The sequence below is a fragment of the Aspergillus udagawae genome, assembly GCF_001078395.1.
Source record: "Aspergillus udagawae IFM 46973 DNA, scaffold_6, whole genome shotgun sequence".
NCBI lineage: Eukaryota > Fungi > Ascomycota > Eurotiomycetes > Eurotiales > Aspergillaceae > Aspergillus > Aspergillus udagawae.
The window spans coordinates 2,302,873-2,319,145 of NW_025091269.1; the positions used below are offsets into that span (position 1 = coordinate 2,302,873).

Consider the following 16,273-nt stretch of genomic DNA (forward strand, 5'->3'; position numbering starts at 1 on the left):
AGCAATGTGCCATGGGATTGTGGAAACAGCTTGGTCCTCACTCCCCGACTAGCTGCAATCTTCTCGTCATTATCAAAGAATTTACTCTTGATGTGTGGCAAAAGCAGCCTGTTTCTGTTCCTGTTCCTCGAGCTTGCGCTCCAAGTCGTGCGGGGTATAATCCTCCTTGCGAGTACCAGGCACGATCCAGGGAGCGTTGGAGAACAGGTAGTTCATCTCCTCGAGAGGCAATTTCTTGGTCTCGGGAAGGAGCAGCCAGAAAAACAGTGCATTAGTGAAATTGCAGATAATGAAGAGGTAGTAGTAGCGGTAACGAATATTTGTCATGGCGATGGGCGTCACTTGACCGATCATGGTGTTGAACGCAAACGATGTCATTGTGGCAATGGAGACACCCTTCGAACGTGTCCGTGTGTCGAATACTTCGGCAGGGATAATCCACGAAAGGGGACCGCAGGTGCACGAGAAGGAGAAGTTGTACAACCAAGTCATGATGATGAAGCCCCAGTGAGCACCGGTGTTGTTGGCTTCAGGAGGGAACCGCGCCAGCAGGATACACGCGATGATGAAGGTGACCATGTTGCCCAGGTTGCCACCGATGAGAGTCCAGCGGCGACCGAAACGATCAATGAAAGCCATGCATAGGCACTCCGCGACCAAAGCGATGATTGAATTGATCGCCTGGTACTTGAGCGTGTCGTCGCCCGCAATGCCGATCTGTTTATAGATTGTCACAGAATAGTATCTGCAAGGTTTTTATCGTTAGAACCACACTGCTAGTCGTCACATATGGAGGATACTCACTGGATCGCCGAGACACCAGTCATTTGCACGGACGCCTGTACGGCACAGCATAGGAAAAGGCGGCGGAAGGACGACCGATTAGTGAATAACTCACTGTAGGACTTGGCCTCGTGCTCGTGCTCATACACAATGCTCTCCTGAATCTGATTATACTCTGCGCGCACCCACGCGTCATCCTCATTACCATGAGCATGGAGCTTTGCGAGGGTCTGCAGGCCCTTTTCGTTGAAGCCATTGTCAATGAGCCAACGGGGTGACTGTTCCTGTGTTAGCATCGCATTCTGTAAGAGCATTCTATCTTATTACCTCAGGGAAGAACATAATCAGCAGACCCAGGACGACTGCAGGGGCCATCTGCAGACCAAGTGGAACTTGCCACTGAGCGTTGTCCGTCGGATGAAATCCGACGTAGGTACCATATGAGATCCATGCGGCACACAGCGCACCGACACCCAGCATGAACTGCTGCAAGGCTGTCACCCGGCCTCGAATCCTGGGGTGGCAGATTTCGGCTTGGTACATGGGAATAATCATGGTGAGGAAACCAACTCTGGGTTCTCCATTAGCAAGGTCGCCTGGTCTGCTTGAGGGCATTCAACCTACCCGAGCCCGGCGAAGAATCTTCCGCTGTACAAGTATGAAATCGTCTGGGCACCAGTTTGAAGACCTCCTCCGAGGCAGAAGACGAGACAACCGATCGCGATGGTCCATCGTCGTCCCAAATAATCACCGGTGGGACCGGCAAATCCTGCCCCAAAGAAAGCTCCCGCCGTGAACATGGACACTACCAACCCACTGCGCAGGCGTCAGACTTCATGAGCCCTCTAACCAGCAAAAGCAGATACACTCACGTTTGCGTGTCATTTGCGGCAAACCTTGCATCGAAAGATTGGCACGAAATGACTTCTGCAATGACACCCAAATCATCTTGACACCGCAGGTCAGCGCTGAAAACACTCAAGGTCCAGCGGATAGTATACATACAGCCAAAAAGGAACGACCCCAGGGAGGCGAAGACGCCCACGAGGAACTAGCCACCGACAGGTCAGTATAGAGCCAAGTACCTCAGGCATTGCTATAGATACCTGGTACAACGACGGACTCAAGCGCATGATCACACCAATAAAGGATCTGGATTAATAGTAACAATGATTATTCCTCTGGGGAAAACAAAAAAACGCGGAGAATGAAAGGATCGTCCTGGAGTGCTCCGCAGGGCCTTTTTAAGGATATCTACTCCGTTCTGGGGTTCAGATTCACGCAATTGAGTGATAGCACCACGCGACGCAATAAAGTCAACGCCATATCGTTTATCGTGCAGCAACGACCTCACGCGAAGCTTAGAACACGAATATCCGGTGGAGTAATTGCCAAAAGGGCAAGTTTCCTTGATCGGGGCACCTCACGCGGCACCTTGAAATTCTGAGCAGACTGGCTAACTATGGAACCACCAAACCCTGAAGCAAAGTCAATCGCTCTTAAAGCCATGGCAAGGAAAAATCAAAAAGACAGACATAACTGGGCTATGCGGGGAGCTAGTTTCACAGTCTGAAAATGAAAGCAACGAATTAGAGCAGAACATAACGAAAAAACATTAGCAGGAGAGCAAGCAAGCTGATTGATGGAACAACTGGTGGCGTTTCCTCGGCTCCAACACTAAGCAGGAATCCCCAGCCAAATGCTCCAGTTGCCATCAACCACGGCGCTCACCATCTCCTCATCAGTGGAATCATCATTTGAGGCCTGGAATTTCCCCCGCAGGGAATTTGCCCAATTCAATTATAATAATGGAGCGATGGCTGGGGATAAATCCAGCATACAAGCTGGAGTTTCAGAGAGCCTTATCGAGACGAATCCGTTGCGGTTGCTTCGGACAATAGTACTGATTGATTGTTATTCCTTCTTCCCCAGTCTGTCGTTCCTGTTGGGCTTTAAGATCTCTTAGTCGTTGAATACTTGACTCATTTCGCCGGGATTTGTTGACTGCCAACTCCAGTCATGACTACCTTCACGAAGCTCAGTGAGCAGGAGACACCTAGTATCTCCGTTCATGCGTCGCGACGCATTTCCAAGATCAACCCTAATATCTATGCCGGGTTCACAGAGTAAGATCAATCCATGCTTGATGCTGAAGAAATTGCGACTCCGAGATTTGTGGTAACCTATGACCGCAGGCATATGGGCCGATGCATTTATGGAGGCATCTATGACCCGGGCAATCCTCTGTCGGACGAGAATGGCTTTCGTAAAGATGTACTGGAAGCCCTCAAGGAGCTGAATATTCCTGTTGTTCGTTACCCTGGTGGTAATTTTGTAGCTACATATCACTGGATTGATGGTGTCGGCCCTAAAGATCAACGGCCTGCAAGGTAACTGCATCTCCAGCTAGAGCTTCAGGAATTATTCTTTGAGCGAATTGTTAACTCAATTTCATGGCTCTACAGACCTGAGCTGGCTTGGCTGGGAACCGAGACCAACCAGTTTGGAACAGACGAGTTCCTGAAGTGGTGCGAGCTTCTTGGAACTGAGCCTTACTTTTGCTTGAACTTTGGCACAGGTACGATACGGTCCAGCTGCTCTATAATGCGAATGCTGACATTTGTCTCCAGGAACTCTCGATGAAGGTAGATCATGCCAGCTTCGTACTTCCTTTCGGCTTATACTAATGTGGGTGTCTAGCTCTTGCGTGGGTTGAGTACTGTAACGGGACAAAGGACACTTATTATGCCAATCTCCGGAGGAAGAATGGCCGTGAAGAGCCTTACAACGTATGCCACCTGGGCTACTGGTCATTTGCCAGACACTAACATCTAATCTCTAGATCAAATACTGGGCTCTTGGTAACGAAGTATGGGGACCATGGCAGGTCGCCCAGATGACCAAGGAGGAGTACGCTCACAAGGCCTACCAGTGGGCAAAGGGTGAGATCCTATTCTCTTCGACTCCGCAAGAACCAACCAGTATGCTAATATACTTTCTAGCGCTGAAGCTGCTTGATCCCACTCTGAAATTGATCCTCTGTGGCCAAGACGGCACTGCCTCATGGGACTACTACACACTGAAACACTGCCTGCTTCCCACTCACTCGCCTCTTTCTACTAGCACCGTCCCTCTCATCGACATGCACAGTATCCATCTCTACACCTGCGGTTCAACTCATCTCCCCAACGTCACTGCTCCCCTCGCTGCTGAGCGCGCGATTGAGATTACCTCGTCCCTCATCGACCTTGCCATGATTGAGAACGGTATTCCTCCTGACCAGCCGCGGCCCACAATCTGCTTTGACGAGTGGAATGTGTGGGACCCTCTGCGCGCTGAGGGCAGCAAGGGCGCTGAGGAAAGCTATACCCTCTCCGACGCTCTGGCCGTGGCCATCTGGCTCAACGTCTTTGTGCGTAAGAGCAAAGACGTCGGGATGGCCTGTATTGCACAGAGCGTCAATGTCATCTCCCCTCTGATGACAACCAAGGACGGTATCATAAAGCAGACTATCTGGTGGCCCTTGTACCTGTTCTCGAAGTATATGCGAGGCTGGACCATCAATGCGCACGTCTCTTGCGGTGCCTATGAGGGCGAAACGAGTCCCAAGTGGGTCCGCGCCGTCAAGGACACTCCCTGGCTGGATGTCAGTGCCACCTTGGGAGAGGACGGATATGTTAATGTTGCTGTCGTCAACATTAGCGACGAAAAGGATATGGAGAGCAAGTTCGAGGGGGCTACTGGTGATGTCACTGTATTCACGGTCACTGGAGACAGTGTCTCGGCCTGCAACATGAAGGGAAAACAGGAAGTTGGCCTGACGGAAAGCACTTGGGACGGCAAGGGTGCCTACAAGTTCCCCAAGCACTCGTTCACTCTACTTAGGTGGAAGGCGGAGCAAGTTTAGAGTTCTGAAGACGACTCTAATCTTCTTCTTCATTCCGTTGTTTCTTCGGGTTTCTTTCGGCCTAATGATGCTATACTGGAATATAGAAACGGTTTATGATAGACATCACATTGCATTATTTCGTCAATCTAGGACATGTCTCATCACAGGTGGTTTGGGAGTGTAAGACTCTCGTGTAGATCCTAAACCATCAACCATCATGTTTCCCACATCGTAACTCAACCAAAGTTGACATCCTTGACTTTATCCTCCTCATCGAGGTGGATGTTGAGTCTGGCAAATAACAAGTCATCAGCATTTGTCCATATCAACATAGATATGATAACGAGGCAGGCATGCATACCTTTCCGGTCTATGATCCATAGTCATCGCGTCACCGGGACGAAGAACTCGATGGTGCTCGGGTAAATCCTTCTTCGCAAAGGTCTGTTCACCATCAGCAACCAAAGTTACGATCAAAGTAAAATAGTCCAAAATCGCACATTCACATCGCTGGTGGAGTCACTGATCTTTTTGCCGGCGAGCTTGTTGAGCCATTCGCCCTTATCAGAACCCATGTTCGAGTTGATTCCTGGGACGACAAGAGGCATGGTGAACTGCGTTTGTGTAAAATATGTTCGAGTTATTGAGTTGCGGAAAGGGAAGGGCTGAGATATTCCCATTCAAGTATGTGTTGATGACGTTCCTGATGGTGTATTCTCAAATGCTGGGGATTTATATCGCTTGAAGGCAGCAATGATAAGACGATCATGACGTCGTCCTGTGGAGAAGCAGGCATCTCGATCTATATATCCTTTTTGGGATTAGTGTATCTGCCGCCATGATTATGATTTCACCTTCACGTGCTCTGTCTTCTCTGCTTTGTATCTCTTTCATCATCATATGGTCTTTTAAGTCTCTGTAGATAATCTGTAAAGAGTTGTGAAGTGGTTTATGTGTCTCTATATGCCTCGGAAAATCATGATCTATGTTATCAGCCAGTGAGTAGTCTTCACTAAGTGCCAGAGTTCTTCCATCTTCTTAAAATATTTCAAACAATGCAACGAGGTCTCCGAGATGTTCAAGCCTTGGTCACAAAGCAACTCAATTCTCATGTCTTATCCTGTGCCTTACTAAAGTTTTAAGAAATTAGGCATGATTTGGTGCTGATATCAAGTATTGCGTTTGTTTGCTGAAAATATACAAAATGCATATAAGGAAGCTGCGTCGACCTCTGCCATCGTGCCTGCTTTTCCGGCACAGTACCAAGCCTCAACTGATCAGAACGTACTATGCGAATGATATCCCGATCTTCATCCGCGGTGGTTCTTCCACTCATTGTACCTATGTCTTGAGTGAGAGGTCTTTATGGTGATCCTAGGTCGACCTTCTGGAAACCAGGATGCAAGGAAGCCTACTTGTCATGCTCGCATTACTTTGTAGTGCCATGTACACTTTGCAATCAGGCTCTCCCTTTGTGCGCTCTCCAGAACCTTCCATTGCGCCATCAGCATTACTGCCCTCACCATCCAAAGTGGTATCCGCATCAATACCATCATCAACCGCACCGAAAGGGATTCGTTCATGGCCAAAGGATAGATGGGACAGCATCTACAAGTTCTTCAAAGATAAGCTGCATATTCAGCAACTGAGCCTCAGAGGAGATGACCGATTCGAGCTGAGCGATGAGGTCAATACATCCGACGATTCCACGTGCTTATATTTCACCATTGGCTTGGGGGGCTCGACAAAACATCAACCGTCGATAGGGATGGAGACACGCGCAGAATCTACAAAATCGCACAGATTGGCTTCGAAGAAGACCCAATGCGCATGCACGCCAACAGCAGTATACAAGAGAACGGTGACCTCAACTGCGGATTCCGGGACACCAACACCATCGCATAAGTCCTTTCTCCCGCATTGGAGCTACAAGAAGAGCTCCATTGCTGCCGCGGTAGTATTCGTAGCTATTACCACTGTGGCATTCATAGCCCTGACCGTCCTCCTCATCAGAAGGCTCCGACAATCCTGGAAGCGATACAAGAAAAGGAAACGCGATTACGCGAATTCTAAATACGCTGCAATCTCTCCTCTCGACGACAACATTGCTTCGTACTCATTTGGCAGCACCCCGAAAATCAGACGCAGCCGCGAATTGTCGATATCTGACAAGAGCCGTCCAACTACTAAGACATACGTCGCGGAAGAGGCAACGAGGCTGGAAGCCGTGACACGAGCACTTTGCGCAAACGCAGATGCCATGCCAGTTTCGCCTCTAGGCTCATTTGTTGCTCCAAAGCAGTCAGAAGCCAGGCTCCCACAATCGTCTGTGCCAGAGCGCCCAGGGAAATCCGAATTGCCCACGGAGCCATGGCGGGCCGGCTTTGTTCCAAAGCAAGTGGTCGTTGTGTCTCCATTGAATCGAATGGTGTCAGGAAAAGCAGCGGAGATTGGGTGGCAATCATCGTTGAGAACCATCGATCAATTAAGCTTGCTTGAACCGCAAGCCAGGCCTCAAAGGCCACACCGAAAAGCTCGGCGCGAGGTCCGCAACCAGACTCCATCTACAGATCAACTTTTCCGCCTTCCATCAATCGAGAGAAGCACGTCACCTCTTTTCGAATTCTGAATGTACGTGCCACTTAGTTTCAAGCGCTATCATCCTCATGGATCGCGATCTCAAAGGCGCCATAGCTTTGAGTAGAGTACCCTTCCCAAACCTCTCAGGCACTGGTAACGCTTGTCGAGAGCCTTTGAATACTCAGGATTTGTCAATCAATTGCTTAGCGGTTCTAACGGGCATTCCCAGAAGTCGGGATTTTGCTTGGTCGTAGGCTGTACACTGGATGCATGCCTATTGAAGACATACCCAGGTCGCTGGAAAGAAATGGTCACAAGAGTTGTACATTCTTGAATCTCTTTTTTTTTTCTCACAAGTTGTATAAATATCGAACATGATCCCTTCTAAAAGGAAGAATGGCAGACAATGCATTGATGCCACGGTACCTCATCCTCATTTTCATCAGCGTCGTCACAGATGTATTGGGTCATTAAGAATTAAAGGCTTGAACGAGAAGTAGGCACAAAACTATTCTATAGGCAAGCAAATGGACCAGGCCCACATAAAGTCTATCTATCGTACTGTACGGTTGTTCATCTCCTGTATCCGGTTCAAGCACCGTTCAAGGCGTTTCCCTCGCTCCTTTTCTCGGACCAGGGTGGACCTGACGAAGGCCCGGACGGCATCCCGGCCGACTTTCTCCCGCCAGGATGTCCACCCGGCGAGTTCCCCGACTACAACATCCTTGTTCCATGCGATTTCCCGGGAGAGGCGTCCAATATGGGCTTCAGCCTCTTGGATCTTCTGTTCCAGATCGCGAACTGACTTCTGCCGGGATTCCTCCAGGCCCGGAAAATTGATGTTGAATTTTCGGGGCAAGGACGAGGAGATGAGAGAGGAGCGATTGCGGGAGAGGGTGCGGGTTGTGGATTGTAGATTCGATATGAGCGAAATAGGGCGAGAGAGCGAACCGAGTATTGCAACAGTTGTATTGTCGATCGAGGCAAAGACAGATAGGAACTGAAGAAGCGGGGATGAGTCTGAGGACGAGGTTGACAAATAGGAAGCGTAGCGGGCGAAAGCGTCCACATGTGAATGGGGAAGTGCGTTTGTGGGCTCCTGGAGAGTCGAGACGACCGACGAGCACAGCGCCAGCGCGTCGGCTATATCTGACGCGGCATTCTGCAAGGAATGACCACGGCGAATCAGACTGCGCGTGTTGGCGTGAAGGGCACGAACCATATCCTGAGCCTGCGCCACGAACTGTTCTGTTTCACGCATGCCGTCAGCTGTCACAGGCGCGTAGTCGTCCGCAATGGACTCGGAGAGCACCAACGCCTTGCGCCGGGACCTGTCCGTCATCATCTCCGGTTGCAGCTCGGGCACCAGGAAGAACTCCCACAGCATCTCGTGAGTCGCAAAGGTTGGATGGGCAAGCAGGATTTTCAAGAATCTGTCTAGCCTCTCTTGCATGTTGTGGAGAACAGACCGAGATGGTTTAGAATGGATTTGAAAAGGATTGCGAAAATCAGAAAAGGAAGGGATATAAGAGGCCGGATGCTCCATTGCGAGACACTGAGCAAGATTCTCGAAGTCCGAGAGGGTGCGACGGCATGTAGTGACCGTGTAGGTGGTGGACCCAGCTCGAGATTCGTCTGACTGGGATTGAGAGCTTGGCGCACCGGACTTCAAAACAAAGCGTACTGTGGCATCCTCAACGAAATACGAGCGTACAACTGTAGTGACACGACCAGATGGGTCATCATGTGACGAGGGAGAATTTGAGACAAGAATGAGATCGTCAATGCGATTACGGACTTCATCATCTTTGGCGAGCTCGACGGCCGTCAATCCGCGAGCTTCCTTGAGATGAACGTCGACCCGGGGATCCAAAAAAAGGATACGCACTTGATCGACGCGGCCGTACTTGCTAGCCATCATCAGCGGCGTGAACTTCTTCTCGTTGGTTGCGTTCGGATCACAATCGCTTTCCCGTAGAATTCGAATTGTGATCTCTGGATCACCAACGATGTGTAGCAGTGTATTTCCCTTCGAGTCTACATGATCGTCAAGCCGCAAAGGCAAGCCGTCTCCCTGAGATCTTTGAGCGGCGGTCAACGCCTCGTTGACCATCGATTTATAATCTGGATGGTCATAAGATCTGCACAGAGCAAAGAGCGGCGTCTGGCCATTTCTGTCACGTTGTCGCCAAGGAATGAGTCTTTCCAGTCTATACATTACTGATGGCGTACTGAACAAATAGTGAGCAACTGTGCGTCCGTGCATGTCTGCTTTTTTGAGGTAACCAGCAATTGTTCGCTCGTCAGTTGCATTAAACAGAAAGTCGAGCAAAGTTTCTACCATTTCAGGGTGAGCGAGTTGCACTGCGGCACTGAGTAACGTTGTTCCATCGGTGTTTGTATCCTCGAGAATGTCTTCCATTGAGTAGTACTCTTCTAGGCTCAGCAGGTACTTCAGAGCCTCCGGCTGGCGACTGTCAACGGCCATCATGGGAATTGAATCACCCGCAGGATCTTGCGTTTTTGTCAAGGTCTCGATTGAGCTGTCCCCTTCTATTGCACTGGTCATTGATTCGATGGTGGTGGTGCGAGAGAGAAGCGACGTAGCTGACGACTCCGATATGCTGCGGACATCCATCGAGACTTTCTTCACAGGACGCCGAACTTCCTGGGGCGGGGAGGTGTTTGCCCATGTTTGAAATGGGAACACATGTGCCAGCGGTGGCGCCTCAGAAAGAGTTTCATCAATTTCTTGATGCTCAATATTTGACCTTGAGAGCCTTCGATGAATAGAATGTCCTCGTAGCGGTTCATTCATGTCTTCGTCCTCTCCGGTTTTGAAGAAGACTGATTTCCCTTCAGGCTCGTCCGGGGCATCGTCCATTGAGCTAATGTCACCTTTGGGTTCAAGAATTGCTCTCATTTCTGCAACTCGTCCAGCTCTGGTGGCATTCCACAGGCGCTTGTTGCGAATACTGGCTCTTCGGAGGCCGGCTGAATCAGTCACCAAGTACGTAAGGACTGCCTCGAATGTGCTCAAAGCATAACCCATTTCACCGCTATCAACATCGTCGATATAGATGAAGTGCTGCATATACAAGAGTCTTGCTTGAAGATGCCTGACCTGGGATCTGATAACCACAATAAGTAACAAGGAGACCAGAATATCCGCATTTACGGTGACAGGCGCAATCTGTTTTTCCGAGGCTTGAAGATTCGCGTTACCATACGTCCCGGGGTACGATAAGACCTTGACTGTCTCCAGCAAAGTATTGAGCATGTCGTGTGGACACTTTGCGTCCGTCATCTTTCGGAACTCCTCGACCGCTCGTCCGAGCCGATGTAGCAGCTCTCTTTTGCCATCTCGACCTCCTTCGACGATTCCTACTTGTGAAACATCTAGATTCTCCATATGGCGGATTCTGGAATCCAGTTCTGCGTCCTCGGGTCGACGGAAGCTGCATAGTCGAGGAAATAGCAGCGGTTCATGTACTTGTTCGGCAACATAACGCTCAATCAACCGTTCTACCAGAGGTCCAGTCAGGTCGGTCGTGGCGCCGAGGAGAGACAACTGCTGTTTGTCCACAAGCCGGAACAGATCGATTGCGGCGGTAACTGCTGTCTCCAGGCTGCGGCGCATCAAATCCTCATCATCTTCGAAGTACTCCTCGGAATTAAAGGGAAGCCCTTCTCGGTTGCGGGACGACGTGCTCCGAATAGAAGCGACTTCATCCGCCGAATGTTCATCGCGATCCGGTTTACGTTCGTAGTCATCAGGGATGGAAGGCGAGCGCGATGGAGGTGGCGGTAACGGTTTCCCCAGTTCTTTCCCAAATTCTCGGAATAGTCTGTCCAAGCCTGGCTGCATCTGTCTTGCAATCATAGGAAAATTGGCCAGCAGTTCTCCGAACGACTTGATTTCTTTCTTCGGTAACGAAGAGGCAGAATCGCCAGCTTTGGCGCCTGTATTCGTGACTACTCTTTGAGGTAGCGACCCGGGCACTACAGCAGAGATGATCTTCCCTGGATCGAATAAGCCGATCAACGGGCGGGAGATGTAGTAGATAAGCCATGGCTGAGAGTCGGTACTTGGAGTATAGTACAGAGCGTCGGACAGGAGCTGAGCTTGGGTTAGGGATTTGAAGCCTGACAATGTGGTTCAGCACAGGCGAAAAAAAAAAGCAGAAAGAAAGGAGGCCATTCCTACCTTTGTTGCTGTAAACCGAACTCTCTTTGACAATCACGGTTCGCCCGTTGACAGTTGTCACCTGCTTTGCCTTCCCCCTGCTATCCCGAACATTCGAATCATCCTTGGCATTCCCGGTAGCTCCATTGGCAATCGGTATTCGCAGCGTATGACTTCCCAGAAACTCTTCGGACACCACAAGGTCGGAATAGAGGAGGTTGGACTCCCGATCTCGCGACCCGATTAAGGATTCCGTGATCGGAACGAGCAGAACCTGCAGCAAAGGTAAGAGAATATTCCCCAGGCTTAGTCCAATATGATCCCAACAAGGCATACATGATTCTCTATCGGCAGACACTGCCCTGGGACAGTGCTTCGGAAGAAGGCACGGAGAAAGGGATTTAGAGGGTGCATCCAAACGGTCTTGGACGACGGCCCGAGAAAGAAATTCCGGCACTCATCAAGCCGTTCGTCTCAATCCCAAAGTCGGGTTTGCGCTGCACCCGGTGATCGTCACAAGAGAGGAGCAGTTCCCGCGCATACGCTCGCTGAGGAGCTAGTAACCGCGCAGGCCCGACTATTGCTGAAACTCTCAAACAGAAGTCAAATCTATGAATGAATGTCGGATGGGTAAAGTTCCATACAATCAAACAAAAATAGCTAGCAGAATTGAGATCCACGTAGAAACGGTTTGCGATCAAAGATAAGGAGCTGAAGCCTTTCAGCCAGCAGCTTTCGGAGACACTGGAGCTCATGCGCTAGTCCGTATTTGGTAAGCTGCTAATTATCTATGGCAAGCATTTTGTTTTTGGTGCATTCAGAACTGCTATGGAGTTCCGCAACATCTAAAATGATAGCGCTCAAGAAAAGGCATTGATATTGGAATCAATGAAGACGCGAGTTGGGCTTGAGATGAGATCAAGATGTAGAATACAACCTAAGAATCTTTTGTGTATCTCCTGTTAAAAAAACACGACTGACTAATGTACAAATATAGCTGCAGCCCAGACGGGGTTCACTAAAGATCTCAGACACTGCAGAGTCACATAGAAGTCTCAAAGAACCCCAGTTGTGGGAGCCAATGCCTGATACTGAAATGAATGCGCTGCCCGCCAAGCACCTTGTTTTCAGTTGACGCTGAAGCGAAGGAATAGATGCCTCTCGAGAGTATGGGTATGGGAAAGAGAATATAGATACCACGCAGGATTAACCCAGTCTGCGGACTTTTCTGCTTCTCGTACCACCGAACTTTATCCGTGTCGAATCTGTCACTCGACTCACCAGCCCGCGAATATTCCTTCCCTCACTGCCAAGCAGAACCTTGGTAAATGCTTCTCGACCCTGCCCGAAGCCCTGAAAGACGATTTCGAGCCGTTGAATGTTCATTAAATAGCCTCTTTCCTGAATTTGACCAAACACGTGGGACGTCAACTGATACGCTGGGTCATATCCAGAACGGCCACCTTTCCGAAAGCCGAGGTGTCCACAACTCATCGACAGCATTGGGTTCCCGTTCGGTTGCGTCAGCGTGAGAAGTGTATTGTGTTTGTGGGCGTAAACGTGAAGATGGTGAGGAGGAGAACGATCGGCATATGGGTCTTTAATCATCTCTGCTTCCAAACTCTCGGCCATGCGGGAATAGTCGCGACTGACGCCCTGGCTAGCGCGAGCTTTTTCTCCTTGCATCATTCTAGTAATAGCAGAAAGCGGCGAATTGTCTTCGGTGGTCTGTTCGGACTTGGGATTCAGAATTTGTCTCTCAATCTCGCGAGTTTTATCTTTCGCGCTTGAGCTGGCCTTCGTTGTGGTAGAAAAGGGGCGCAGCACGCGCGGGGAGATCACTCGAGACTGGCATGATCGGCTAGTATGTGACAATGCCTTGACCCAGGAGGTGAAAGAGTTCATCTTGCTGCGTTGCCGAGGATATATCGGGGACGTGCGGCTGTTGAGGCAAATAGAGACAGCAAAAGGCCAGTCGATTCGGCACAAACGCAGAACAGAACCTCGAGTTGAGCGGAAGGCCGATGCGATAACGAAGATAAAAAGAGAGATCAAGTACAAAGCTTCAAACGAGAAAGGGCATACACTCAGCTAATCCGGTTGAATCGGCAACAATAATACCTTGTCGACGGGGCCTGGAGAAAATGGCGGCGGAAAAGGCGAGGCCCGAAGTTTTCGATCTTGGCACCCGCGATCTCAACTTTTTTCCCTTCTTCACCAGTCGAATCGCTTCTTCTCTCCTACTCCCCACGCCCCAAATCTACTTGCTTCCTCCTCAACATTTGGGGTCTGACCCATATTCTTCGTCACCCCCTAACACATTAACCTTGCGATATTGGCTTATATTTTGTCTCCGGGTTTCCAGAGCATGATCTCGGCTAACAAAATGTCGGCTGTCGCACGGGCGGCCACTTTACGGTCCCATGTTCCCGGCCTGAGGACGACATATGGCAATGCCATCGCTTCTTCGCGGACTCTGATTCAAAATAGCGCTTATTCGACCTCCACCTCTCCCTCGCTTACAGTATTACAGCGCCAAAAATCGTCTCTTCCCACACGCGTTCAACTTATCTCTCCGTATACTGCTTTGCCATTGACGCGGTCATTCCATATTGCCACTGCCCGTTGGCAACAACAGCAAAAAGAGAAGCAGAGTGAAGAACCAAAAAGTGAGAAGAGCGAAGAGGCGAAGAGTGAAGAGGACAAGGAAGAAGGACAGAAGGAGGCGCCTCCACCACCGCCGCCTCACGGAGACAAGACTCCATGGCAGGTTTTCAGAGAGACCCTCCAAGCAGAGTTCAAGGCATCAAAGGAATGGAATGAGTCTACTAAGGCTCTCGCATCCTCTGCTCATGAGTTCGCCGAGAACGAGAATGTCAAGCGCGCTCGTGCCGCTTATGAAGCCGCTTCGGGTGCGGCAACTTCGAAGACGTCGGCTGCGTTGAAAAAGACCGGTCAGGCCATCGGAAAAGGAGCTGCATGGACATGGGATACCCCTGTTGTTAAGGGTATCAGGAAGGGTGTCAGCGCCACTGGTGCCGGACTTGAAAAGGCCACAAGACCCGTACGTGAGACGGAGGCCTACAAGAACGTGAAGGAAGCCATCGATGACGGAAGCAGCTCTCGCTATGGTGGCTGGATTGAGAAGGAAGAGCGCCGTAGACAGCGACAACTGCGTGAAGAGAAGGAGTTGAAGAGCGGGCGCCGTTCGGCCGAGCCGCTGGTTGAAGATCCAAAGTAAGTGCTACATTCTCATGGAGCTTTCCTTTTCACCATGCTGACAATTGCCTGGTGCAGTGCGGGTACCAACCTCACCCTTCACAAGGACGCTGCTTGGAAAGAGTCGTGGCGCGAATTCAAGGATTCAAACCCTATGATGCAGAAACTCTTCGCTCTGAAGGAGACCTACAACGAATCTGAGAACCCTCTCATCAGTACGGCACGCAGCATCTCGGATCGTTTCGCTAGCTTCTTTGCCGAAAATGAGACTGCCCAGGTCATCAAGAAGTTCCGGGAAATGGATCCCAATTTCCAGATGGAATCATTCCTGAGGGAGATGCGCGAATATATTCTACCAGAAGTACTTGATGCCTACGTCAAAGGCGATATTGAGACGCTCAAGCTCTGGCTGTCTGATGCGCAATTCCATGTTTACGCTGCTCTTTCCAAACAGTACACCACTGCGGGACTCAAGTCGGATGGCCGCATCCTCGATATCCGAGGTGTTGACGTTTCTCACGCCCGTATGCTGGAACCTGGCGAGATTCCCGTCTTTGTTGTGACCTGTCGTACACAGGAGGTACATGTTTACCGTAACGTTAAGACGGGTGAACTCGCAGCTGGTATGGAAGACAAGGTGCAGCTGGTTACCTATGCCATCGGTCTCACGAGAATACCCGAGGACGTCAACAATCCCGAGACCAGGGGATGGAGGTTAATTGAACTGCAGAAGGCTGCCCGTGACTACATCTAAAGTCCCCGCAACATCTACTCCTACGTACCTTATCCCTTCAACAAATTCTCGACTGTCACTCTCCATTTCCTGATTATCGGCGGCCTTTGATGATGAATCACCTCTCATACTCTTCTCGATTGTTTTTGATATCATGCCACTGTACCATATCGACTATCTAAATAGAGACCTGGCGGAACCGGCGCTCATGTTTTATCTGTGATAGTAACTTCGGCCTATTGAATCATTTTCAGTGTCTTTCTATTTCTTTTCTTTTCTTTTTTTCCTATTATCATTATTATTATTACTGCCTGAGTACTCGTGTGTCCTCTCCGCGGATTTCACGGATCTGGTTTTCCAGTTTTCTTGGATCGCCGTCAGCGAAGGCTGCGCGGACGGATCGTGACGAATAGCGAGGACATCTTTGATCCTGGATTGCCTGCATAAGAGCCAATGTCCTTTTTTCCCCTATCTCTGTGGGCGTATACGGCGTTGGATTATGAGATCTGCGACAACCAACTCCACTCCGAACATTTTCATGTATTGGCATCTGGAATCATACCCAGCCTTTTTGCCGTTTTCTGGTGCTTTTTTTGCTACGAGCTACCTGAACATATATTCTGATCATTGATACTAGGTACAATGCACGGCTGGCTCCTTGGCGTGCCTTGTCAAGGTAATACCTTTAAACAGTGACAAATATAACTGACTACTTCATATATTGGCGAGATTGAATATCATTTTAGCGATTAAAACTTCTATCCGTTTGCAAAACTCATGACCAAGCTGGTATGGCTGGTATTCAATAGTCACAGGTGGGTGAAGTCAGAGAAGGTGAGTATCTTTTAGACAAATTCAGAGGTAATATATCGTAGCTGGATGG

At 49.8% G+C, this 16,273-nt stretch overlaps 7 protein-coding genes across 7 annotated transcripts; 3 read left to right on the plus strand and 4 right to left on the minus strand.

Moving 5' to 3' along the window:
• Positions 1–81: 81 nt before the first annotated feature.
• Aud_008561 (uncharacterized protein) lies at positions 82–1,916 on the minus strand (the record flags this gene model as incomplete). The annotated part of the gene is made up of 8 exons (XM_043293435.1): positions 82–717; positions 805–839; positions 899–1,067; positions 1,111–1,354; positions 1,408–1,599; positions 1,656–1,731; positions 1,789–1,834; positions 1,890–1,916. The coding sequence occupies 8 exons, from the start codon at positions 1,914–1,916 to the stop codon at positions 82–84; spliced, it is 1,425 nt and encodes a 474-aa protein (XP_043149370.1).
• An 886-nt stretch (positions 1,917–2,802) lies between these two features.
• On the plus strand, positions 2,803–4,690 carry Aud_008562 (alpha-N-arabinofuranosidase; the record flags this gene model as incomplete). Its single annotated transcript, XM_043293436.1, has 6 exons — positions 2,803–2,909; positions 2,979–3,173; positions 3,249–3,361; positions 3,484–3,572; positions 3,626–3,725; positions 3,786–4,690. The coding sequence occupies 6 exons, from the start codon at positions 2,803–2,805 to the stop codon at positions 4,688–4,690; spliced, it is 1,509 nt and encodes a 502-aa protein (XP_043149371.1).
• A 218-nt stretch (positions 4,691–4,908) lies between these two features.
• Positions 4,909–5,280, minus strand: Aud_008563 (uncharacterized protein; the record flags this gene model as incomplete). The annotated part of the gene is made up of 3 exons (XM_043293437.1): positions 4,909–4,963; positions 5,034–5,116; positions 5,173–5,280. 3 exons carry the CDS (start codon positions 5,278–5,280, stop codon positions 4,909–4,911), a joined length of 246 nt encoding a protein of 81 aa, XP_043149372.1.
• A 1,160-nt stretch (positions 5,281–6,440) lies between these two features.
• On the plus strand, positions 6,441–7,301 carry Aud_008564 (uncharacterized protein; the record flags this gene model as incomplete). Its single annotated transcript, XM_043293438.1, has 1 exon — positions 6,441–7,301. One exon carries the CDS (start codon positions 6,441–6,443, stop codon positions 7,299–7,301), a length of 861 nt encoding a protein of 286 aa, XP_043149373.1.
• A 504-nt stretch (positions 7,302–7,805) lies between these two features.
• On the minus strand, positions 7,806–11,852 carry Aud_008565 (putative VPS9 domain protein; the record flags this gene model as incomplete). The annotated part of the gene is made up of 3 exons (XM_043293439.1): positions 7,806–11,398; positions 11,460–11,712; positions 11,775–11,852. 3 exons carry the CDS (start codon positions 11,850–11,852, stop codon positions 7,806–7,808), a joined length of 3,924 nt encoding a protein of 1,307 aa, XP_043149374.1.
• Positions 11,853–12,644: 792 nt separating this feature from the next.
• Aud_008566 (mitochondrial 37S ribosomal protein uS11m) lies at positions 12,645–13,343 on the minus strand (the record flags this gene model as incomplete). The annotated part of the gene is made up of 1 exon (XM_043293440.1): positions 12,645–13,343. The coding sequence occupies one exon, from the start codon at positions 13,341–13,343 to the stop codon at positions 12,645–12,647; it is 699 nt and encodes a 232-aa protein (XP_043149375.1).
• Positions 13,344–13,824: 481 nt separating this feature from the next.
• On the plus strand, positions 13,825–15,411 carry tim44 (protein translocase subunit TIM44; the record flags this gene model as incomplete). The annotated part of the gene is made up of 2 exons (XM_043293441.1): positions 13,825–14,675; positions 14,736–15,411. 2 exons carry the CDS (start codon positions 13,825–13,827, stop codon positions 15,409–15,411), a joined length of 1,527 nt encoding a protein of 508 aa, XP_043149376.1.
• Positions 15,412–16,273: the final 862 nt, after the last annotated feature.